General features: G+C 36.5%; 4 protein-coding genes across 5 annotated transcripts; 1 reads left to right on the forward strand and 3 right to left on the reverse strand.

The window, feature by feature from the left end:
* Positions 1-331: 331 nt before the first annotated feature.
* LOC145224329 (N-acetylglucosamine-1-phosphodiester alpha-N-acetylglucosaminidase-like) lies at positions 332-10,015 on the reverse strand. The gene is made up of 13 exons (XM_080090799.1): positions 9,814-10,015; positions 9,549-9,704; positions 8,783-8,953; positions 8,121-8,270; positions 7,682-7,758; positions 7,215-7,278; positions 6,124-6,246; positions 5,319-5,534; positions 3,272-3,363; positions 2,538-2,714; positions 1,562-1,699; positions 1,401-1,485; positions 332-1,082 (listed from the first exon to the last, which is right to left on the reverse strand). Exons 1-13 carry the CDS (start codon positions 9,879-9,881, stop codon positions 758-760), a joined length of 1,842 nt encoding a protein of 613 aa, XP_079946925.1. The 5' UTR covers positions 9,882-10,015; the 3' UTR covers positions 332-757.
* Positions 10,016-10,377: 362 nt separating this feature from the next.
* LOC145222753 (uncharacterized) lies at positions 10,378-11,917 on the forward strand. The gene is made up of 4 exons (XM_080088946.1): positions 10,378-10,535; positions 10,604-10,718; positions 10,979-11,083; positions 11,765-11,917. Exons 1-4 carry the CDS (start codon positions 10,485-10,487, stop codon positions 11,860-11,862), a joined length of 369 nt encoding a protein of 122 aa, XP_079945072.1. The 5' UTR covers positions 10,378-10,484; the 3' UTR covers positions 11,863-11,917.
* A 372-nt stretch (positions 11,918-12,289) lies between these two features.
* LOC145222752 (uncharacterized) lies at positions 12,290-15,100 on the reverse strand. 2 transcript variants are annotated; one of them, XM_080088944.1, is made up of 6 exons: positions 14,764-15,100; positions 14,237-14,341; positions 13,320-13,423; positions 12,909-13,134; positions 12,625-12,807; positions 12,290-12,460 (listed from the first exon to the last, which is right to left on the reverse strand). In XM_080088944.1, the coding sequence occupies exons 1-6, from the start codon at positions 14,820-14,822 to the stop codon at positions 12,412-12,414; spliced, it is 726 nt and encodes a 241-aa protein (XP_079945070.1). In that variant the 5' UTR covers positions 14,823-15,100; the 3' UTR covers positions 12,290-12,411. The 2 variants fall into 2 exon arrangements, with proteins under 2 accessions (XP_079945070.1, XP_079945071.1); XM_080088945.1 differs by having other exon boundaries at positions 12,428-12,491; positions 14,764-14,968.
* Positions 15,101-15,638: 538 nt separating this feature from the next.
* Positions 15,639-24,597, reverse strand: LOC145222751 (uncharacterized). The gene is made up of 7 exons (XM_080088943.1): positions 24,431-24,597; positions 23,741-23,836; positions 23,514-23,597; positions 18,541-18,725; positions 17,975-18,080; positions 17,439-17,579; positions 15,639-16,414 (listed from the first exon to the last, which is right to left on the reverse strand). Exons 1-7 carry the CDS (start codon positions 24,481-24,483, stop codon positions 16,177-16,179), a joined length of 903 nt encoding a protein of 300 aa, XP_079945069.1. The 5' UTR covers positions 24,484-24,597; the 3' UTR covers positions 15,639-16,176.
* Positions 24,598-24,753: the final 156 nt, after the last annotated feature.

The following is a 24,753-nucleotide window of genomic DNA, read 5'->3' on the forward strand; positions in this document are numbered from 1 at the left end:
AAACCATAAAAGTGCATTGGATCTAGCCAGTTTATCTGGCGAAGAAAACTCTGAAGCTTTTTTCGACAAGTGCTACAAGTTTCAAATTCAGTTGTTAAGTGGACTGTACAGCCGCAAATATCATCTAGTTTGTGGAACGACTGTTTTTAGCCGAGAAGGAATGATTTTTAAGCCTGACGTGGTGTAGGAAAAGAAAAGATTCCGACAAAAATGTAATAAAACTGACGTCACAACCACAAGGCGTTACATAAATTGTGACGTCATAAGACGGTTGTGAAAAAAAAAAATTAAAAAAAAAGTGACGGTTGTGAAAAAAAAAAAAAAAGTGAAAAATTTTGCATTCATGACGAGAAAAAACTCATTTTCATCATTTCACTTGACATTTGAAAGACGCAATTGCATGTTTTTGCGATAAGTTATCGACAATAATCAAAATATTGCACTTTCAATTGCCTAAACGGCACCGCATAGAAATCAGATAATTTGAAAAACTGTGTTTGCAAAAGTGCCAATGAACATCAGCTAAACATAATTGTTTCTACATGTTGTTTGCTTTACAATTAAAGTGGCAAAACTTACTATTTCTTTGGCAACAAAACAGTTGCTATGTGACAAAAATCAAACAAGCATATGCACTAGCATAGAAAGAAACAATGCAAAACCACCAAGCACTCCGCAAAAGCAACTTATGCAGTGTTCATCCCCATAAAATACCACTTACCAGCTATATAAATAACAAAACAACTTTTAAACTGGGTTAACTCCGCAGTGGCGTTATTTCATTTAATTCCAAAGCTTCTTCAGAGGTCCCAAGAGCCTGGTATTTTGCTCCTGTACTAGACCAAAGATTACCCGAAAAGCCGTACCATAATGCACTTAGTTTTGACATAGCGGATGGTTTTTGATATTCAAACTCATAACTATCACTATTTGTTGATGTTGTTGTTTCGGAAGACTCAGTGATGTGCGGGGTGGATTTTGAGGTAGATGCAGAAGTGAATGATCTCCACAAAAATACAAAATTTGCAGCCAGACTGAATATCAACAACCCAGCAGTTCCACAGACAACAGATACAATGAAACTGAGACAATGCAACATATTAATAAGTGCACGTTTGACAAAATGTCTTCCAATTTTGAGCATTACTTACAGAAAAAGGCTAATACATATTTTAAAGTTACTTACTATAGCAAAAATTTAAATATATATTTAGAAATGTGCTACAATTAGCCTAAAATTTGTTTTAATTTTGAGCATTACTTACCAGAAAAAATTAATCAATATTTTAAAATCACTTATTACTACAAAATCTATAAAATATATACTTAGGAATTTAGTACAAATAGCCTAATTTACTTTAATACCAACTTTAAAATCAACACAAAATATAGATACTTACATGTTATCATTTAAATACTGTTTAACAGAAGTTGTTTCCACAATAGTTGACATGTTCCACAAATTGGTTGCAAGGCACATTGAAACTTTTCGAAAGCAATGGTACAAAAGTTAGAAATGAAATTCAACAACAAAAATGGTCAAATCATAAAAAGTTTTTACCATTTGCGAACTCCTTGTTAATTTTAGATTGAACTTGACTAGTTTGAAGACATGTTCCAGTCTCTGGATGGCACAAACAAGAATCACTACAGTGGCAGTTGTAAGCGCAGTTAATTCCATACTTGCCAGGAGGACATTCTAATAAAAAAATAAAAAGTTACCAAACGGTAAAATCTCAAGGCAGTACAATTATTAACACTAAAAGAAAAAAACAAATTTGTTTAAGTTCCCAACTAGGGTAAATTTGACACATTTTTGGAAAAAAATAAGCAAAATTGTGTTAAAGTAGAAAATTTACACAAAAAAATGGGGTAAATTTATAGAATGTTACAGAAACTTTGGGTTAAAATTTGTGATTGAAATTTGCAAAGGGGAAAACAAGATAAAAGGATCGAGAAACCAACAGCTTATTACAATCATTAAAAAAGAGAAAGCCTGCAAGAGAATATAATTGTTCTTTCTTACAAACAGATACCAGCAATAAATTTGTTGTACATACAAAATGTACTCAAAAAGAGCAGCAGACGATCAGCGTCAGTGTAATGTTTTATTTTTGAAAAACAGAAATATTAATTTCGCCTATTTGGGCATCGTCAGTTTCCATCTTATTCAAATAGATTCTATTTGATAGATTTATAGATTCTATTTGAATAAGACGGAAACTGACGATGCCCAAATAGGCGAAATTAATATTTCTGTTTTTCAAAAATAAAACATTACACTGACGCTGATCGTCTGCTGCTGTTTTTGAGTACATTTTGTATATATCTGATAAGTGTAGACAGATCCGTCGGTCACCACCCAGTTACACAGGCTGATTCTTGTAGTCTGCTATGGCATTACACTTACTTAAATTTGTTGTATGTATTTTTTAGCAACAAATTGTCAACAAAATAAAAATTTAAAACAATAAATGTACACTCCACACTACAAACATTTTACCATGCAACAACACAAGTTATGTAGATAAACTTACCTTTATCACACAAAGCACCATAGTATCCAGGTAAGCAATGGCATTTTCCATTATATGGATCACAATATGAATGGTGTTGACAGGCACAAATCTGACTACAGTTGATTCCGAATGACCCCTGATTGCATGGAAGGTCACATTGGTCGCCATGCCAACCAAGCTGACATTGACATCCAGCTGTTAAAATGTGAAACAATTACAGTATTAGCTATGGGTGAGGTACCAAGAAAAACATTTTCAATATGTTGTGCTAAACTTGACTTCAACTTGAAGTATGGTGATTATCAAATTTTACCAAAAAACGCTTTATGTCACCTGTAGAAAAGGTCAACATGGTAAGCACTTGAATATAACAACAAGGTGACTAATATATTGTTTAATTATACATATAAGGCATGAGTCACAACAATGTTAGGCATGCTTAGCTAACACTAACATATTCACTGCTAGAACTAACACATTACTCGTTGTTAAATAAGTTCATTGTAGTTCACAAGTCAAAAACTAAAAAGAGTTTGTTTAGCTTGGTGAAAAAAAAAACATGGCGACACAATTGTACCAAAACCATTACAGCGTCGAAAAAAGCTGTGCAACATTAATATGTATAGAACGCAAAACAGAGAAGGACACAATTGGTCAATAATGGCTGAACAATCTTCAGGTACACCATATTATAAAGTGAATTGTGCAACAACAGCACAGTTACATAAGTGATTAAACAATTGTACGCTTACCTAAAGTGCAGTTCCCATGTCCGGAGCAGTTATGGACAAAACACTCAACAACATTGCAAGTATCACCAACCCAATTATTAGCACATTCACACCTGTGGAAAAAAACCTTAAATTATGTTGCAGTTAATAGTTGGCCAACTAAACAAAGTAAAGGCAACTATGGTTAATCGCAAATAAGTTTTATTGCATACTGAATAAAAACTGTAGCATATGATTAGCTAAGAAATGTTTTGGACAAGTATAATAATTTTTTTGGCAACCAGAATGGTATACAATCCGATATTTAAACAGTTAACGCTTGAAATATTTGGGCCACTTTGTGGTAATGAAACAGCCAGTTAGAATACAAACAGAAACTTTAACAGAACTAGAAGAGTGGCTTTCTGATATACTTCCATTTTATATATTCTATACGATATTTACCAATTTACTATACACATCATTTGATCTACACATATGATTGTTTTTGTAAACAAAAACTAATGGGTCCCCACACGCATGTTTGTGCGGATTTACGGTAAACAAATGTTGCGGTGATTTTTACATTCTTAAGGACAAATTTTTAGAAAGCATTAACCCAACAATAAAAAAAATGTTTGTATTCTTTTTGCACTATTATTGTCATGTAATTACAAAAACATTAAAAAAACGTAACAAAGACTAAAATCTAATCTCTTGCTTTAACCCAGATATAGTCCTCCAAGGTCGGGCAATTTTTTTTAGAAAGCTGTAACAGTTGTGTTACAGACACTTTAAATTAAAAAGCAATTTGCTACAAGTGTATACATAACAAATTGTTTTTCATTTAACTTTGTTTCGCAAAACGAGTACCATTGACCTGTAGTAACCTTTTAGGGTGCACACGTCAAACGACTGTTTGACCTTTTGACACCGTTTTCAATAGCACGCCGTCATTCGTGTTCAACAATACTGTTAAGCCTAATTTATACATGCCTTGAGTATTGACTCCTAAATTGATTGTTAAAAAAACGCTACGTTATGAAGAAAGTTCTGAGCTGTGTTTGTAATACCGACAAGTTGACCTTAAGTAACCCGTGATCATGCGGCGGCCAACCTGACAGCGAGCATTTAAAAAAACATTTATTTGGCAAAAAAGTCAAGTTAATTTTTTCATCTTAACTTTTATTAACAAAGTTTTTCTTGACATATACAAAACCGAAGCACGGTTATTAGGCTTAAATCACGTCATAGGTGTAAAACCTTCGCCAAAACTAAAAATGTGAGTGATAACTTAATAAAATGACATAGCATTGCTGTGCAAAACAGCTGATTTCTAATCACTGAAACGATGTCTCGTAAAACGTCTGTCCGACGTCAAGCTGAGCCCTCCCGCTATCGTAAACCAGTGAGTTACTCTCTTGGTACTTCTGCCTACAGTGTCTTTCTTGACCAAACGAGCGTTAGACACATTTACGTTTCGGGGGCCTGTGGGTGAATCTCTGGGTCATACGGGGTCAAAATTCACATGGACCATCTTTAGACCAATATCTGTAATGTGTGTAAAATTGAAAAAGTTTGAACCATTCTTTCTTGACCAAAACGTGGGAACAATAGCTGCGCTAAAAATTTCACGTTTTGGGGTGCTGTGGTTGAACCGAGAAATCAAACGGGGTCAAAATTCACATGGACCATCTTTAGACCAATACCTATTGTGTGTGTAAATTTAAAAAAGTTTGAACCATTCTTTCTTGACCAAAACGTGGGAACAAATCCGCGCTAAAAATTTCACGTTTTGGGGGGCTGTGGGTGAACCGAGGGATCAAACGGGGTCAAAATTCACATGGACCATCTTTAGACCAATATCTGTAATGTGTGTAAATTTGAAAAAGTTTGAACCATTCTTTCTTGACCAAAACGTGGGAACAAATCTGCGTTAGAAAGAAAAAAAGAAAAAAGGGGGACCCATAATTTCAGGGAAGGGGACCCATAATTAAACCAGTGATTAAGAAAACAAAAATCAACTCAAAATTTTTTCTCAAGAAAGTTAGGCGTATTTGTAAACTAAGTCAAATACAACATCACTTACCTTCCATCATGACAAGTGCCATGAAGACAAGGTGGCACACAAGTGGCACGGTGGGCACAAATGACAGTTGACACCTGTCTGGCACATCTGTACTTGGGGTTGTTTTTGCAGTGATCAGATGGGTAACTTGCAAGTGTTCCATTCAACACAAGCGTGGCAGAACCACCACCATCCAAGTTGATTGCATTAACCAGGCCTAATTCATTTAATAAAAACCTATAAAAAAACAAGTTTTATAAGGGCTAAAAAAGTAGTACAGTTTAAGAAACTATGAATGAACGGCATAGTACTCCAAGCCTAGTTAAGGCAGTATACTAAATCAAGCTGCTTTCCCAAGCATAAGCAGTATAACATTTTCGATGGGCCTGGCATACTGTGATTTATATATGAGTGTGCCATTATCACTGGTTTGCATGAACGCTTCAGGGCTGATCCCAGCTCAGAATTTTTTTCATGTCAAAAAATAAAAGTATTCGCATTTTTAGAATTCGCCCAAAAGCAGTTATACAGTAACACTATATTCATTGCAGAACTGCAAGGGTATTATAATAGACAGAGCCAAGCTTGATTAAAAGCCTATAAAAGCTGTCCATGGGCTGGCCTTCTACAATTTGAGTTTTGTGGTGTACCAGCTAAAAGCTAAGCATGATAAACTAAGAATTACACGCAAAATAAATGTGTTTAACTTTAACCTAAACTAGGTCTTGGCTTTCTATTAACAAAGCAATTGTACAGGTTTTAACACACAAGGCTCTTGTATGCATTAGCAAGTGCTTGTTGTAGCAACACCATGAACAGTACTTACTTGGCAAAACCAAACAGACCGGGTCCTCTTGTCTTTGTCTGTCCGTCGACTTGTACAAAAACAATGCGCCCTTGCTTGTCATGACCAATAGCTGTTCGTGCTGACTGCACATCTGCGAAGAACCTAAAGAACGAAGGTATATGTTGGTTTAAATACAGGTTTACACGATACTACTTAATTGGTAAATCTTTGGCCTACTACATTATAGTGTAAATCACAGTACACCAGGCCCATTGAAGGAACCATACCGAAATAGCCGGTCACCAAGCATTCACTACCATTCACGAACTGCATAGATCAGGGGTGTCCAACACGTGGCACGCGTGCCAAAAGTGGCACGCAGAGCATTTGAAAATGGCACGCGAGCTTTTGCACATTCATATGGTAAACATTAGGATTTGTTACGCAATTAAATTTGCTTCTATTGATTCCTCTTGCCCTTTAGTCTGACTTTGGTAAAGATGATCATTAGTAAAGTTATACAACCCACTGATTTAATTGCATTTTTAAAAGCAATTCACGTTTCAATATTAAAACGTGAGTGTACGTGCCATGCTTCTGTTGCAATAAAATGCCCGTTTATTTCGAAACAATTGTAATTGTTGCGTTTCAATCGATGTCAGTTCAATTAATTACGTGACTACAAACGCATTTGTGGTTAGTTGGAAATACGTTTTAAAACCGACGTAACTTGAACAAAGATGCAATTTTGACGTTACACAAAGTGCTCTACGCCAGTGCCCCTGCAAACTATTCGTATCTTGTGTCGCATAAACAAAATAAAAGGTTTTTGGAGTATCATACACAAGTTTACTCGCACTTGACGACATGTTTTTTCTTCTAACCATTTAATATGGTTCTACATGTTGGCCAAATATTCGGATCGAGCCCGTACCGTTAAGACGTTTTAGACATGGTTTGGAAAAAGTACCAAACGTTGGCACGCGAGTATATTTTAAAACAAAAATTGGCACGGCGGTGTAATCGAGTTGGACACCCCTGGCATAGATGCTTCAGGGCTGATCCCAGTTATGAATTTATGTTCATCTTAACATTTTAGTGTTTCATGCATTAGCACACACATAACATACTTTAATGTGCCTGTTTCTTCAGCAATATCTTCCAGTTTAAGTGATTCATCCACAAATGATGTGCCTAATAAAATAAAACAATAGCAATGCATGTTTTTAAAATATGCGATGCAATAGTTTCAGTTGGGTAAAACATTTGGTGATGTACATACCATTCAGGCTATCATCTTTGGGCCAGACTTTTTACAAAAAATTGACTAAAATCATATTTATGTGTGAATCAATGCGCAACTTTTAGTACTGGCCAATAAAAATGTGATAACTGCTGTCTCTTCAAAGCATATTGTCTAAAAATACATGACGCACAACAGCATTAATAAGTTTACTTGAATTTAAAATATTAAAAAAAATAGAAACATTGTTAGGTCAAGTATTTTTAGTAAGGTCAGATTTGGAGTTATAAGTAAATATTCAGTTTTGACCAACATCTTTTGAGACAGCATCACCTTATCTAAATCCATACTCACCATTACGAACAAGCCAAATCACTCCTCCAATAAGCTGTGTGAAGTTCATAGATTGGACGCCTTCTTTGTTCAAATACCTAAGCAGCATAAATAGAGAGAACATAGTTAAACCTGTATCTGCAGTTACGCCTACAAACTAGCTATGCCGACAAAACACAAAATAATTTTTGTAACATACACATAAGAGCCCGGAGTTACAATAGAAAATAAATACTTTAGTAAGAAAGAGCATTGCCATAGGACAGGGGTCATCACACTATTTCACCGCCAGATAAGTTTAATAACGGTTAGCGTGTAGTTTGGTGACCCCTGCCATAGCGGAATGTTTGGTGACCGGAAAAAGACTTCTGTGGGCCTGGCGTACTATGATTTATATGAGAGGTTCTTAATTGTATCTTAATTGTAAGAAAAAGGGGACACAAATAAGTGAAATACTTACCCAGTGATGATGGATCCTGATGAAGTGATGCCAAAATGAACATTTTGAATTCCAGTGTTTTGAATCAATTTTCCATTGCTCACAACGTTTCCATGACAAGAGAAGGTCCTTGTGTCAAAGTAGCCACCATTTTGGGCAACAAGGCAATCACTAAATGTTTGTATACAGGTATTGATTCCACCATGATTAGACTAACTTTACACAGTAAGAAACAATTGGTTTATCAACTGTATGTACATGTTTACTAATACAGTAATAGAAAAGGGTTGTGTCAAATGTTTATTAAAACAATTAAGAACCAATACTCTGAATAGAAAATTGTGATACTGCAGACTTATGAAAACCAATGGCTAGGGCTGTTTTGGTAAAAATAGGAGATTTGCAATTAAAAAAATGTTGTAATTTGGTTCCATACAGCCCCATGGGAACGTATGGTACTATACAGTACCACGCAGTGTTCAGTACCCCTCCAACTATTTGGTCATTTCCAAATGCATAAAACACACACATATATATACTTTACCAACAAACAATCAAATAAAATAGAATAAAATAATTACCTAAATACACTACAGCAGATAAGCTGCAGAACAAGACATAAAAATTCCAAAAACACCTTTTTATTCCATTAAATGCAAAGGCTAATAAACAAACAAACTTACTTTTCTCTTGCTGCATCAGTAACTGTTGCTTGGACATTGCGACTGCAGCCGTCTTTTCGTGCCTCAATCACACTAAAAGTCCTCAAAGGATTGTTTATGACAGTGTGGTGTCCATACACATGAGTGTCGCTCACATATTGGTGAAAAGAAGGAATGTCTGCTACAAAAGACCTGGAAGAAAATATAGATAGTGCTGTTACGTTTTGCTACGCACATTGTACAATATTCTTGTGATTATAGACAGTGCACATTTTTTCGACCTATAATGCCTTTTAGGTACAACTGATGCCAAAACACAGACGCCTAGACATACCAATGTGCACTGTCTACAGCTAACTTTTTTTATTGGCTTATTGCTCTCATTGCATTTTAATGTACAGACAATCTGGCTATGTGCAACCCTTCTTAATGGCATACCTTTTACCAAACTGCAATCTACAATTATTTTAGCCAGTGGTTCTCAAACTTTTTTTTGTTGCGACGCCCCTGAAAAAGTTTTCTGGGCTGGCGACGCACCAGCAAATAAAAGTTAATGAGGAAACTTATTATTAAAGTAATGTTTATTGATACAACAACAAAAAGCCACGAAACAAAATTATTCTGCGATGCTCTAGGAAAACTGAAACGACGCACCAGGGCGTCGCGACGCACAGTTTGAGAACTACTGATTTTAGCTGAGGTGAACATACACACAAATCTAGCCTCACAGCAGGAGTAGTTTAGATGTTGTGTGCACTTGTACTTAAGTAACCTTATTGTTTCTCACCTTGTGTTTGCTACTGGAATAAAACTTGAAGAATTATGGGCAGTCCATGTTTCATAGTCCGAGGTATTAACAATTTTGTGTGTAATCTTGACAATGGATTGCCTTTTGGTTCGTTCATGCTCTTCATAAGGGTGTAAAATATCATCATTTAAAGACCTGCACAAAATCAGTGTTGAATAAAACAAATGTCAACCAAAATCGGCGCACCATTTTTAATCGCCTTTTAGAAAATTTTAGTTTCAAAAATAAGAAAATACTATCTTACTCTTCTCCAATTGTGCATGTTGTCATGACGAAACACGTGGTAAATATGAGGGTCAAGCATTTCATCATACATTTTTCTTGACCTGCATTACATTAAACGAAACTGCAAGGGCGGAAAATACAACACTTGCAATGTTTCGTGAACAAACTCGACTCAACTTAACAGTTCCATTCCGAAAGCATTCATGCGTAGCAATACATCAGAAGTTTACCAGTACACGTCAAGAGTACTATTACTTTTGATATCATTATTTTTGACTTAAAAAGGACAAATGACTCCTTGTCTTTCGTGAACTTAAAGACATATAATCTTCATTCACCAAGCAACGATCTGGGAGATTAGTTTTCAGTTTAAAGAACAAGTATCGTTAGATTCGTTACTATCACCTTAAAAGTACATTTTGCCTTTAAAGACTCACAATTTGTACACATTCGTTTGTAAAAATTAAAAATGTGGTATAGTTAAATAATATTTGATAACAATTACTTATTTTTCATTGTAATTATTAAACAAAAGATTTACAGTATGCGTCAAACATATTTTTATGCTGAACAAAACCCAGACGCAGAGGTCGTAATACTCGCATATCAAAAAACGCCTGTTGTCGACTGAGCTAGGTGTTTAGGTGGAATTTTAAAATTTAGACAGTAAAGCAACGTTGTAACTTTAAGATGAATGCCTGTCGAGTTTTACTAAAATGCCGTCCTCAAGCAGGTCCAATGGTAAGTCATATTTTGTTTGAATAAGTTTAGCACAATGCAACATTAAACGTTTTTTTTTTCCTTTTCAGAGAAGCGCTCAAATATCTAGGCTTCTAAACTCTCAAAACAGCATGGTGGCACAAAGAAGAATGCTTATTAGCAGTGCTGAAACCGGCGGAATAACCACACCCAAGAAATCAATCCGTAAGAACGTATCCTAAAACATCAGTTATCTATCAAAGCCTAAAGTCGAGTTTTTTTTCGTTTCGTGAAAAAAAACAAAGCAACACAAATAAATAAATCACCAAGCTGGAAGTAGCTGTGTAACGTTGAAACGTTATGGAGCACAAAAAAGTGTCTGGCACAATTGGTGGATAATGGCTCAATGCGCAATTTTTTTCATTCTTTAAGTATTATCTTCTGTATATCTGTTTTTTAACTGTAACAATGTATTTGATTTGCAGGAATCACATTTCCCATGAGGTTGGCAGCAACAGTTGCATTTGGAGCTAGTTTGGTTGGATTCCAGCAAATGTATGTCCGTGAAGAAGAAATCAACAAATTCTTAGGTATGTCATCTACAAATTAATTTAAAACTACTTTTTTGTTAATTTGGAACTGGTTCATACTAACATGTACAGTTAACTGGGTGAATACAAATGTTGAAAATGTCCTTAATTTGGAAATGTTTTTTGACAAAACACATTTTCCAAAAGTCATGAATTTTTTTTCTCATTGCTGTTGATACCAAAGTATTTTATGCCAACCTTTTTTGCACAATTTATGAGAGAAATCCTGTCTGAACTGTACCAGTATTGGTCATGGTTGTATGATTAACAAGGCAAGAATATGTGCAGCAAAACTTATTCATCTGTAATGAAGAAAATATTTTTTTTCAACAACCCCATAACTACTTTGGCTTGGGTGTGTTAAACTCAGATTTTGTGCAATGGTTCTTAACCTTACATGAATCGCGTCCTTTTTCTTCCACTGCGTACCACCTAAACCCAGTTTGAATGGGTTTACCAAGAAAGGCTATCAATTTCAGAAGAATGTCCAAAACACTAGTTTTGCCCTAAACAAGGACTTATCAGTCTGGTTGCCTTTAATAATCGGACTTCAATTGAGTACAACAGAAATGCTGCTTGCGCACCACCCCAAAAGCCTCTGGCATACCTCTAGTGGTACACTTACTCCTGGTTAAGAACCAAAGGAATTGTGTAATATATATAGTATTCATGTATTTTTAGGAACGAGCTGGAACACTGGTTTTGTGGCAACCGTTCTTGAGTTTGGAATATCCGTACCTCTTCTGAGTATCATGTTCATGGCAACTATTCCATTATAATATGTGCTTTGATATGCTAGTTAAATGTAATAAATTAAATTTTGTTTGATTGTTATTTTTTTGCATCTGTATGGTGGTAAATCCTTCTTGTGAAAATACTAGCCTCAAAAGGGACTATACTATATTGTAATTACAAACCCTCACCCCAACACAAAAGGCCTGAACTGTCAGAAAGTATGCCAGACTGTAATATCGAACCAAGTATATTTCTGATTGTTAAAGTTCAATGTGCCGAAATACGCACTAAAATTTATTATGTAGTATATTGGGGAGGAATGAAAATGTTTTGAATTGTTAAGGCAGGAATTCATCGAAAAAGGTTGGGAACCACTGGCTTATAAAGTGATTAATATCAAACAATATAGGTCAATGAATTGTGTCAAGATTGGTTATCTCCGGTCACAAGAAAACCTAAATCACAACAAGCTTTTTTAAAAGGTTGAAAGAATTTTATTACACAAAAGCACATGTCCACATTGGGAGCAAACTACAAACAAATGTGTTTTAAAAAACAAAAGAAATTGCAGTCTGGTTTTAACCGTGGTGCATTTAGCTGCTTGCAGAACCTCTGGATGCAGACCTTGATCTCCGGTGGCCACTAATATCAATCATAGTATAAATTTACTCTCCTGCAATTAAACATGTAGTCCAAACTTAACCTTCCCAAAGTAATTACCCTTAATTTATGCATTACTTACAACAAAATCCAGTTATCTCATGGTATTAGTATACAGAACTGCTTAAAAATGATCAGTTCATCACCTGTGTACATTTCTTGGTGGACTTTCGTATGCATGATTTGGTGGCGGGGGAGAATGCCTCCTTCGTGGTGATGCTTCACGAGAGTCTTCCCTGTATCGTGTATCTTTTTCATATGAAGGTGACCGTTGAACAGGATCTCGTGAAAAGCGACCGCGCTCATATGATCTTGAACGAGACCTTCTCCTAAAATGAAACAGCAATACACATTGTACGAGAGTAAAAATCTAGTTTTTCATGAAGGATTCAGTTAATCTAGTTTTTCATGAAGGACTCGATTAACTAACATGGCATGTCGGTCATATCCATTTTCTGGTGATCTTCGGCGTGAGTAATCCTCCCTTTGGTATCTTTCACGAGATCTACTTCTGCTATAGCGGCGTTCAGGTGATCTTCTGCGCTCATGTGATCGACTGCGGGACCTGCTGTGTCTCCGGCTATTGTAAGGGCTTCTACTGTATCTTCCCCCGCGCCGAGGTGGGGAGGCATCTTTGGATCTCATTTGACCAGGAGCTAATCAAAAGCAAATATACCAGGGTTAAAAAGCCTTAGAAAAGTAGTTTCAGATAGTGGCAGACTCACAGTTTTTAAGTCTGCAGTTTAAAAAAGACAAATTTCCAGTCAAATCTACTTGCAAATGGCACAACCCTGAAGCTACTAAATTGGTTGAAATACATATGAGTAAAAACAGGACTTACTTTTTCTATCTCCTGCTGCAAACTGTACTTCGATGTAACGTCCACAAATCCATTTGCGATCCATAGCATATAATGCGTCTTCTGCATCGCGGGTGTCCTCGAACGTTATCAAGTGAATTAAGGACTAAACTTTTATTGCAAATATTCTTTATATCCGAAAAAGTATCCAAAAGGCGATAAAAGAGCTTTCTTTTGAAAGGATATGATAAAAATCTTTGAGGTAAACTATATTCTAATTGGGTTTTGGCCTAAATTTCCTATTGCAACCTTGGTGTTTCTCTTTCAATGCCTTTAACACCAAGTTTCTTTTAGGATCTTGTGTTGCCAAACTTTATTCTTGCTTTTCTTTAAACTTTTGTCCGTGCTTTAGAACTTTTTGCCTTTAGAAATTTCGTCCGTAACCTTTTGATGGGTCTTTACTTTCAGTTCGCTAAAAACAGTTGGGTATATTGATTGAAAATGAGTTTCACAGCTTTTTCACAACCACCTTATGTAGAATGGCGGCAAAGACATTTTTTACAATTTTCAAATCATTGAAATCATCAATGAAGTTTTTACAGTTACCAATTTTATTTTCATGCATTTTTCCAAACAAAAACAAATGTGTGGACATTGGTTTTACAATTTGCCTGAAAAAGAAATAAATCATAGTGGCAAAGGTTGCGATTTTTACCAACTGCTTAACAGTTTCACCACAATTGTATCATGCACGCCTATTCTTTTAGGCTTACACGGTTACATTTTTGGGTCTTTGGGAGACTTTTTCCAGGAACTTTAGGCTTTTTCTTTGACTTTATTCTTTGCTTTAGGTACTTTACTTTGTGCTCTTTCCATTGAACGAGCTTTACAACTGTGAAAATCACATGATAATGTTAAATTCAGTGTATGCATACAAACCAAGTTGTTAGAAAGGATATTGTATGTAGGCAAAACCACGCGCACGGCGGGTATAATAATCAAGGGGAATGTAAACATCCGTTATAGGCCCGAAGCGGATAAACTCACGTCGTAGGTCTTCAGGTCTGGTATAAAAATAAATACCCAGAAATAAATTGGAGCTTCGCAAAAAGTTCAAATAACATGATTGTTAAGTGTTAGTACTCAACGATTTGCAACCATATTTGTAACAAACACATTAATACAAAGATTTAGATGAAAACATGGAATAGGTAGATATGGGCAAGAACCTGCACTTTCCTAAAACTTAACTTTAATTATTATACTTTATGCACAAAAAAATCTCATGAATAAAAAACAAAAAAGTCTCAAAAATTTGCACCACTTTCAATTTTCTTGCCAGCACCTATTAATTTAGCATATGGGGCAATTACTTTAACTTGACAATTGAATTAAAACGTTTCTCATGACTTAAACGCATTGCAAAGCAACGATTTAAATGGATTAAAATTTGCGTTTAAAATGTTTTAATGAGCAAACAATTTACCTGCAACTGTCAGCGATGTTTCTGACAAACAATGAAGAACTTGGTCGTCCTCGAGACATGGTGAGTCGTTTGTTGGCCTTTGCAAGTAGCTTAAACTGTCCTAAATTTAATGTTTTAAAGACTAAACCAGTATTTCTCGCAAACCCAACTTGCAACTTGCTTGTGAACGGTTTGCGCGCAAAGCACTGTGGGACACGATTAGATCGCTGTAGCGATTTATTCGCGGCGGGAGATTTTCTTATATTTCTTATAATTACTTTACGTACTTTACGTTATATCCCGCTGCGCTTGTGTATTTTCGCATGTTGTGCTTGCACTATATCGTTCATTGCTCTGATAAAGCCCTAATTTGTTAAATATGCAACCTGGTGGTCGGTGGACGAAACGCCTGTTCAGTATTTTGGGAGATTTTCTACCATTTGTTTTGAGAAAAAATATTCCAAATGACGGATTTAGTAGTTTATCGCAATAATTACTGGTTTCACCTAACCTATTGAGATATTATTTGATCTCATACGTGGGGTAATTCAGGTAACGTGGTCGTTGTTTAAAAACCTCCATTTTTCAAGCAACTGGTATGCGTTGCCCTCCGTGCCTATCCCTTCTCCAGCGATATCCCCTACTTCTCTGCACATGTTATTTGAAAATGTAGTCTTAAGGGTGCGGCTGTTGCATCTTTTGACTATGTGTCCTATTTATGTGCACATTCTTACATTGGCGTAATTTCCACCACAGGTTTTTGCAACAGTTGTAGTGTTTCTGTACTTGCAACTATTTATGACTTGGTAATTGTACTAGTGCTAACGTGACTATGTTTCCTTTTACCAAGCAAAACAAACTTAACCCTACTAACCACACAAAAATACACATGTCTATTTGTAGCAAGTTATTTTACTAAAGTGTATGATCACAATCAGAACAAAAAAACAGTAAAAAGTTGAAATAATAGTAAAACATTATCAGAGAACTGTAACACAATTTACAGTCATCGGTGAAATCATAAACTTCACATAGTTTCTGGCAACTGTCAACAAGTTTTAACAGCACTAAAACAAAACAAGAAATTACAAACAACCTCTATATATTTACTGCTTTTTATTGTTTTGTTTGGCATTCAGATAAATGTTCCTATATCATCATGTTACTGCAGCACTAATCAATCAGTAAGGTTAGTGGTGGGATTCAGCCGGTTTGCACCGGTTCTGTAGAACTGTCTCACGAAATTTTATGAGATTAGCGAACCGGTTAGCATTACTGGTTACTGTCAATGGACTTTTTGTAACAGAACCGGCTGAAAAATATGACTTTTGTGATAGAAACGGCTGACGAAAAATTTGAATCCCACTACTGGGTAAAAGTCCTATATCATCATGTTACTGTAGCACAAATCAGTCAGTAAGATGGTTTATTAGTTCAGATATCTGAATCCTCTCCATCAATACCCAGTAACAAAGCATCATCATCAAGGTCAAGCACATACTCATCATCCTCTGTATCTCCCGCCAGGAGTTTTGTTTCATCTTCAGATTGTGTTGATGATGTTGCATCCCCTGGAGCTGTTTTTGTCTTCGCTACTTTATCGCTTTTATGTGCATTTTCTCTTTCCTGTGGTTTACGTTTGTTGCTGTTCTCCTTTGTGTCAGCATGCTTTCTGCATAAAGGGCAACAAAATATGCTGTTTAACGACAAATATACATAATCCTTTTTGGTTGCAATTTACTAAGATTTTCTTGCGTTTTACCAGTGCATGAAATCAGCCTGTAATGCCGGGCTAAAGTTAAGGATTTGTCATGCAAAAACAGAATTTGTAAAACACTGCAAACGCTTTTATGTCAATTGTCAGCATTACTCCCGGATTCAAGGCCCTAAATTTTCTATATTTTGTCACTAATAAAAGTGTAAAGTAAAAAGTGAGAACAAATTACAGCTACTTTCTTCACTGTTACTGATGTGAGAGATGAATTTTTTGCTTGGAGAAAGAAAACATAGCGATGCAAAACAAAGTCACCAAGCAAGAAATAGCTGTGCAACAATAAAACTAAACCATTGCTTGCCATGTGGGAATGCTTGGGAGACTGGCTTGATTCATTATGACTAGAGATGTACCGAATATTCGGTTTGCCGAATTTATTCAGCCGAATCGGTCATTTTTGCAAAGATTCGGTTTCGGCCGAATAATTTGTTGCGATTCGGCCAAAACCGAATCTTTTACGAACACAAATTTAAAGCGTAAAACGTGTCTTTTCTGCTTAGTAAGGTACCACGCAATCTTTTGAAAGCCCAAACATAACGAAAATCGTGTCAATTTTTATCTCTTTCAACACATTATCGTTTTTCCACTGTATTTAAAAAAAATTGGTAATTCATTGGCGGGTTGCCAATCATGCTTGAGGCAATTTTAAACCCCACAGAACTGAAATGAGGACAAAAAACGACTATTCTGCACCAGTTACTTGGTAGATCAACATTTTTTCATGTCAAACGGGTAGCGTACGACTTCGCGTGACGTCATAAATAATTCGGTTGATTCGGCAGAATTTTTCGGCAAAATCGCTGAATATTCGGTTGCGGCCGAATCGAAATTTAGACGATTAATTAGGAGGCCTTCAATAGGAGTAATATAAAAAAGACCAAAGATTTAAATCAACTTAAACAGCAAATGATTGGGCACACACCTCTTTGATGTTTGTTCTTCTACTTCATTTCTCCAGTGATGAAGAGCTTTTCGCCAAATACGGACTTGAGCATCCCAGGAACGACGACTAACTTTGATAAATTTGTCCGGTGTGCGTGGATGCCCCCTCTTTCTTTGTGATCTAAAAGTTTGTTGTTTGAGAATTCTCCATTAGATTTCAGTATTAAAGAAATATTGATAATCTATTGTTTGTTCGTTTCATTTTCATCTTTAGTTGGTGGGCAATACCTGAATGTGTTATGCTCACAATCAGTCAATGGCTAAGCTGCCTGTTGAAAGTCTGTTAAAAAACCTTGTAAATACAAGGCGGTTGTACTAACCACTCAGTCACCTTGGCGATCTATTGATAATATGACTCTAAATTTCAAGTATCAGATACTGAACTCAATTTTGGAACAATGGCATCAAACATTTGTGTAGGTCATCAAAAAAACCTTTGCATTGTTGTTCACAGCATGAAACTAGTCCATTAACAAAAGTAGAACTGTTGGATCAATAATTTTAAAGGTCACCTACTTTGGAACTTCTGAAATGTAGTTGTCATATGCAATTGTGTTCTTTCCGTACTCAATTTGTTTTTCACGCCTCATCAAAACAATGTTGTCTGTTTCCATTTCCACAACTGCATAAAAGAAGACAAGTTGTAACCAGTGGTGGGATTCTAATTTTTTGTCAGTCAGTTCTATCACAAAAGTCATATTTTTCAGCCGGTTCTGTTACAAAAAGTTCATTGACCGTAACCAGTAATGTTATCCGGTTAACTGGTCTCATAAAATTTCGTGAGACGGTTCTATAGAACCGGCTGAATACCACCAGTGGTTCAAATTAAAAACAGAAAAGATATATAATAGTATTTTGCTTGCATTTTCATTTTTATTAATATTTAAACCCAAACTAGAAAGGTGACTTTTCTCTTTATTGCAATTTATAAATTCTATATCTTACATAACAACTTACTGCATACACCATCTGCCTGCTAAAAAAATACAAACAAAAACAATATATGTCCCTTTTAGGAAACGGGACCCATAATTAACACCCAGCGCTGTACATTCAGATTAGCTTTAAGAAACACAACATACTTGAATTGTTTCCACTGTCTCCAGATTCACTTAATCGCTTTGTTTGTCTCTCTCTTAGTGCAGAAATACGTTTTTCAGCATCTTTTGCTTGCATGTTGATTTCATCTTCGAGATCAACTTGATCGCACCAATTAGTGCTGCTTGCTAATGGTTTAGTTTGGAAAACATCTGATCTTGTAGGATCCCTAAAGTGAAAAACATTTTTAACTTATTAAGTAGGCTGCAGACAGTGCACACTGTTTCGACTCATAAGGTCTCATCAGTGCAGCTGGTGACAAGACATAGGCTGTATCGGCTGGTGTAGTCATCCAGTTTAAACTGAAATTAACACAGATTACACAATCTTTACAACATTTACCAATTATATGTTAATTATAACCGTTGTTTACACAAACAGCTTTCATTAAAGTATTGAAAAATCGGGTTTGAGAACCAGTTCTACATGCAACAAGTGTATGCAAATACATTCATTCCAATTAGTTTTTACAGCAGAAACTAGAAGGGTGGCTTAGCACATATTGCCCTTACATATACACTATAACCTATTTTAAAACATAAATATATTTCCTATGCTTATTTTGTATTGGGTCCCATATTAGCCATCGTCTTTTATAACTTTAGTCGTTTCTGCAGGCAAAAACTCATGGGTCCCCACACATGTAAAGTTGAAAATAATGCAATTCAAGAGATAACCATGAGAAAGTCGGGTGTTGTAAGGTAAAACACAGTGATCGGCACTGGGCTTAAATAATAATACTATGTAGAATACAAGCTATAAAATTAGATTCACCCCAGATATTGTTTGAAGTATGTCCTATTTAACGTTTTAAAAAACTGACCCATTTTAGGGGGCTAGTAGGGCAACTAATTCGGTTCGACACACAAACTAAAAAATATATAAAAACCACAATGACTTAATCAATAGTACTGCAAAATTTCAGCCCAATCCGCCAATGTATAAAATTTCGACCACTAGAGGTGTTTTGAGCAACAACCGTTAATGTTTCTGACATCATAGGGCTGTTAACAAGCCCCTAACTGCCATGGCGCAAAAACGACCACCAAGCAACCCACCAATGAGCAACATACAACTGGTTGCCCTTGTAACACTATTGCTCCAAAGAAATCTTTCGTTTGTGGTGACCAGTAACATACAAATACGTTTTACACTTTAGGGGCTTGTGGGGTAAATGTTAGGACTACAGGGTTGAACGCAACAATCGACACCTATAAATGGCATACTATACAAGAAATCCAAATTTCAGCCAATTCTGACACTGTTTAAAAAATCACCCATTTTAGGGGGCTTATCAACAAAACAAAGTGGGATGCACATCTACATAACTATATCTACCATCTGTGTAAATTTCAGCCAAATCCATCAAACATTTGATGGTAAAACGAGTCGGACAAACTTCGGGGTAAAAACACCCATTTTAGGGGGCGAGCGGGGTAAATACTGGGGTTATCAACAAAAACAAAGTGGGATGCACATCTACATAACTACATCTACCATTTGTGTAAATTTCAGCCAAATCCATCAAACATTTGATGGAAAAACGAGTCGGACAAACTTCGGGGGAAAAATACCCATTTTAGGAGGCTAGCGGGGTAAATACTGGGGTTATCAACAAAAACAAAGTGGGATGCACATCTACATAACTACATCTACCATCTGTGTAAATTTCATCCAAATCCATCAAACATTTGATGGAAAAACGAGTCGGACAAACTTTGGGGAGAAAAAAAATGAAAGAAAAAAAAAGAAAAAAAAAGAAAGAAAAAAACAAACAATTTGAGTAAAATCAATATGTGTCCCCTTCAGGAAAGGGGACCCATAATTAATATACTGGCATCATAGGCGTCGATTCCCGGGGTGGCAGGGGTGGCGTGCCTTCCCACTAAAAATCTCTGGGGTGGCAGCCATTATAAAATAGCTATGCTGCCACCCCAGAAACAATATGGCCGTATCGTGCACTGCAGATCTGCGTTTCTTTCATTCACATGCGCTCTTTCTAATGGTCGGTATATTTGGAGCATGTGCAAAGCAAAATTTCTTTTGTTTTTAAACAACGCATGGGGAAAACCCATTTTGCGCTACTCGCTTCAGTGGTTTTCGTCAAGTTTGCTCCTCCAGAGCAACAAGACTTATGGCGTAACAATGGCAATTTTTACGTTTCGAATGTTAATTGGCAATTGGGAGTTATATTGTTACATAAAGTGTTCCATTTCCATGCGCGGGAAATATAATTGCTGCGGCCACCCATGTGCGCAAATTTTGTGTCGAAACTGCAATGCCTATTAGATACTTATGCAAAATTGAACATGTTAAATTAATTTACAGATCACTGTTTAAGTATCACAAGCCAGGTTTGCGTTTTGTGCGTTATGTTACATTTTGAACCACACTACTTCGGATAAATAACGCTATCCAGCACGAGATACACTTTTCCTGCCAGTAACCAGTACACCGCTGTGATACCGGTGGTACTAAATACCGCATGTGGCCGCATGTGACCGCATGGTATACCGCATGCTACCGCATGTTATCACACGGCAGGAATCTGTGAAGGACTTAAATATGCTTTTACGAAAAAATAATTTTGCGGACTTTTGAAAGCGCTTACGGTTAGAGCTATTAGGGTTGGGTGAAGGTTTGAAATTAAAATCAATCTAGAATCTGGTCTATTTTACCCCTGAATTCTTACATTTCACATAACATGGTGCACTTTAAGAGGAATCACATGCGGTCACATGCGGCCACATGCGGTCACATGCGGTATTTAGTACTACCCCTGTGATACCTACGCGATCCTGGCAACCAGCAAAAAAAGGCTCCAGCAACCACGCAAGGGGTTCACTTTCGACCCCAATGTCTCGCGAACCAAACAAAGCTAAACAGAAAAAAATTGCACACGATACTTTTCAAAGCATTAACAAATCATCGATGGCACTCGTTTGAAATATGATCCAGACCACAAATATTAATACGCTTATGAATATGACTGCTCAATGCTCTTTGATACGTTTCGCGGCATAAAAGCCACTGACATATTCTGTTTCTGCAGAGCATGCCGTTTTCAAAAAGCCCTAACTCGTTATTTGAACTTCGGGGGCTCTGCTCCGAATATTAACTTGAAGTTCATAACTCGCGCATAATGCCGCCGTCCCGCTCGCCAGCAAACAATGGCGCGCGACCGATCAAAATGGCCTAAATCAGGGGCGGGCAACATACGGCCCGCGGGCCGGATCCGGCACGTGACGGGATTTTGAGCGGCCCGCAGACAGTTTCAGGTCTTACATGATAGTGTGGCCCGCGGCCACAGTCTGCCGCAATTCCCCCTATATCAGGGGTTCCCAACCGGTGGTACGCGTACCACTAGTGGTACGCGAAGGGTTTCCAGGTGGTACGCGAGTAGCTTCTGTTTTGTTCACAAAAACCTCAATTTGCAACTTTATATTTTGTTTGTCTGGTTTTGTTTACAAAAAAAAACAGTCCCCAGGCCTATTGTCATTGTTACGTAACTATCCCTGTTGTTTCGTATCATTACGATCTTCAAAATACAGGTCATGTCAATTCTCAACAAAAAGCATAGTTGCTACTTGCTATGAAAAGCTGAACAACGCTGCGGCACAGTGGGCGTTAATTATGTCTAATGATTGCTCTTAATAGATATATCTACTGTTTTGGTGCTTAAGATAGCGTTGAATGAAATATGATTCAAACAAATTAGTTGTTCTGCAAGAAGTGGTACCATAGATAGAGCACATTAGTGCTCTATGGTGGTACGCGTGGCAGTGCAGAGCGTCCAGGTGGTACGGGATCGTAAAAAGGTTGGGAACCCCTGCCCTATATGCTTACTGCGTCAAATTATAGTTGTAACGGACAGATACGCTCCCCAATAGCAAAAAACGTTCCCGCCGTTGTTACCATTGCACCATACGTCCATTGTTACGACATAACTGCAAACCATTTGTGTGGCGTGCTTTCACGGTTTCCTGTAGCCTAGTTAGTGTTTCAGCAGTATCTAAGTCTGTAGTGTATGCATTAAATTTGCTGAGGTAAATATTTATGTTATATCAGTTAGATTGTTTGGACTGTATTGTATTTGTGATGTTCTTGAATGTATTTGGTTTAGGTGGTCAAAAATCCGTTTTAAATCACTGGATAAATACGCGATTAATGTATCGATTCAGGAATCCGGCCCACCAAGTACTTCATTTTCTCATATCAGGCCCGACGACTGGAGAATTTGCCCGCCCCTGGCCTAAATGATATTATTCATATTTTTTTATAGTCTCATATTTTAGTGTAAAACTCATAAATTGTATATTTCGACTTGTTTATGTGCAAGTTAGGACTTGTTTTTTTGGGAGCAGAGCCCCCGAAGTTCAAATAACGAGTTAGGGCTTTTTGAAAACGGCATGCTCTGCAGAAACAGAATATGTCAGTGGCTTTTATGTCACGAAACGTATCAAAGAGCATTAAGCAGTCATATGCATAAACGTATTAATATTCGTGGTTTTAATATTTTTTCAAATGAGTGCCATCGATGGTTTGTTAATGCTAAAAAAAGTATTGTGTTAAAGTTTTTCTGTTCAGCTTTGTTTGGTTCGCGAGATATTGGGGTTGAAAGTGAACCCCTTGCGTGGTTGCTGGAGCCTTTGTTTGCTGGTTGCCAGGATCGCGTAGGTGCTGTTGATTACATCACTAACGCATTGTGACGTCATAACTCCAGAACGAAATGGACGATTTGTCACGTGACTTTCATAGGTGTTACGTCGAAATTAAGCAAGATTGCGTATCCGCGAAATACCATCTACAAACCTTAACGTGTATCATAGTGTGGTTTGATCACATAAGGAATCACTCGACCAAATTTTGCCACCTCACAAAAGAAAATTTATGCTAAAAAATCGACACCTATGACTGGCATGTATAACCAACAAAATTTGTTTTTTACATATTTTACCTATCATAAGACCTTGGAGATTCTCTTTTAAATTGCTTTTCTAAAGGACCTGATCTTCTGTTGTCTGACCATTTTCGATGTGATCTAAGATATAAGGTATCATTTTCATACAAGAAAAATGTACAATTTGGACAAACAATTTCACATTAAAAAGAGTACACACTTTGAAGTACATATTTAAAACTTGTGACTGTACAGTTAAAACAACCAGGAGATTCATTTTTTACCTTGTATCTTTTATCTGTTTGTTGTTATAGTCATGAGTGTGACGCAAAGGGCTTCTTAAGTCGTCTTCAACTTTTGATGGGTGAAATTTCTTCTCTCTGAAAAAAACAACAACGCTATAATATTACACAGGTTGCCAGAGTGTTAGAGATTTAAGCTTCTGCCTTGTGCTTGCAAGGATGTAAGTTAAAATCCTGTACTGAAATATTTTTTTTATGTTAACGACTTAAAAGGTATTGCTCAACCCCAGATTAATCTGAGTTAAGTTGAGTTTATTTCGTCAGGGAAAATCCTAGCAGCACAATTGGGCTAAAATATTCACCAAGCCGGAAATATCTGCACAATGTTCAAATTGTGAAAAGCGTGACAAAGTTGAGGGCACAATTGGTGGATAGATGGTAGACGCGCTGCAGCTACAACATTACTATAAGCATTACCGGTATGTGACAGGGACTCACATTGGAGGGTGAGGTTGGCGCATCTGATGGGGTAAAATAAATTAAAACTACAAATGAAATCTGACAAAAAATCAATAAAACCTAATCGAGTTAAGTTATGCCCACAAAGAGGCAATTAGTAAGATTACATACTAAAAGAGCACAGCACTTCCAGTTTTTGTTCCTTACCAAAATGATAATAAAAGTATAACAAACAAAAACTTGTAACTTTAAGTTAATAAAACATGAACTCACCTCTGTCTAGTGTGTGATCTTGTTCCTTTTGATGGTGAATGCGTTACATCCATAATTTGTCTTGTTTCAACTTTTCAATAGCAAGCGCAAGATAAAGTTGGTTTGTTAACTTTTACTAATTCAATAGCAAAACCTAAAAAATCTACAAATATACAGTAGTAGACATAAACAGTTTGTAGTTTAAGCATGCAAAACTGTCTGCGTTTTTCTGCAGAATGTAAACTGAAAAGCGCAAACAAAACGAAAGCAATCTCTCTCTTTCATGTCTCGCTGCAAGTTCCCGCTAAATGTTTGGGAACGAAAAAACAGTGAAAAAAAACTCG

Source organism: Phallusia mammillata, chromosome 4, assembly GCF_965637545.1.
Source record: "Phallusia mammillata chromosome 4, kaPhaMamm4.hap1.1, whole genome shotgun sequence".
Classification (NCBI taxonomy): domain Eukaryota; kingdom Metazoa; phylum Chordata; class Ascidiacea; order Phlebobranchia; family Ascidiidae; genus Phallusia; species Phallusia mammillata.

What these genes read in the sequence shown, in the direction of transcription:
- LOC145222751 (XM_080088943.1), bottom strand. Translation starts at nt 24,483, where the DNA reads ATGGATGTAACGCATTCACCATCAAAAGGAACAAGATCACACACTAGA. An exon ending in AAACAGATAAAAGATACAAG is followed by an intron (nt 23,598 to 23,740) that starts GTAAAAAATGAA and finishes CTTATATCTTAG; the next exon opens with ATCACATCGAAAATGGTCAG. An exon ending in TCTCCAAGGTCTTATGATAG is followed by an intron (nt 18,726 to 23,513) that starts GTAAAATATGTA and finishes TTTTCACTTTAG; the next exon opens with GGATCCTACAAGATCAGATG.
- LOC145222752 (XM_080088944.1), bottom strand. Translation starts at nt 14,822, where the DNA reads ATGTCTCGAGGACGACCAAGTTCTTCATTGTTTGTCAGAAACATCGCT. An exon ending in TGCAGCAGGAGATAGAAAAA is followed by an intron (nt 13,135 to 13,319) that starts GTAAGTCCTGTT and finishes GCTTTTGATTAG; the next exon opens with CTCCTGGTCAAATGAGATCC. An exon ending in GGATATGACCGACATGCCAT is followed by an intron (nt 12,808 to 12,908) that starts GTTAGTTAATCG and finishes GTTTCATTTTAG; the next exon opens with GAGAAGGTCTCGTTCAAGAT.
- LOC145222753 (XM_080088946.1), top strand. Translation starts at nt 10,485, where the DNA reads ATGAATGCCTGTCGAGTTTTACTAAAATGCCGTCCTCAAGCAGGTCCA. An exon ending in GTCCTCAAGCAGGTCCAATG is followed by an intron (nt 10,536 to 10,603) that starts GTAAGTCATATT and finishes TTTCCTTTTCAG; the next exon opens with AGAAGCGCTCAAATATCTAG. An exon ending in CACACCCAAGAAATCAATCC is followed by an intron (nt 10,719 to 10,978) that starts GTAAGAACGTAT and finishes TTTGATTTGCAG; the next exon opens with GAATCACATTTCCCATGAGG.
- LOC145224329 (XM_080090799.1), bottom strand. Translation starts at nt 9,881, where the DNA reads ATGATGAAATGCTTGACCCTCATATTTACCACGTGTTTCGTCATGACA. An exon ending in GAAGAAACAGGCACATTAAA is followed by an intron (nt 6,247 to 7,214) that starts GTATGTTATGTG and finishes TTCGTTCTTTAG; the next exon opens with GTTCTTCGCAGATGTGCAGT. An exon ending in GGTCTGTTTGGTTTTGCCAA is followed by an intron (nt 5,535 to 6,123) that starts GTAAGTACTGTT and finishes GTTTTTTTATAG; the next exon opens with GTTTTTATTAAATGAATTAG.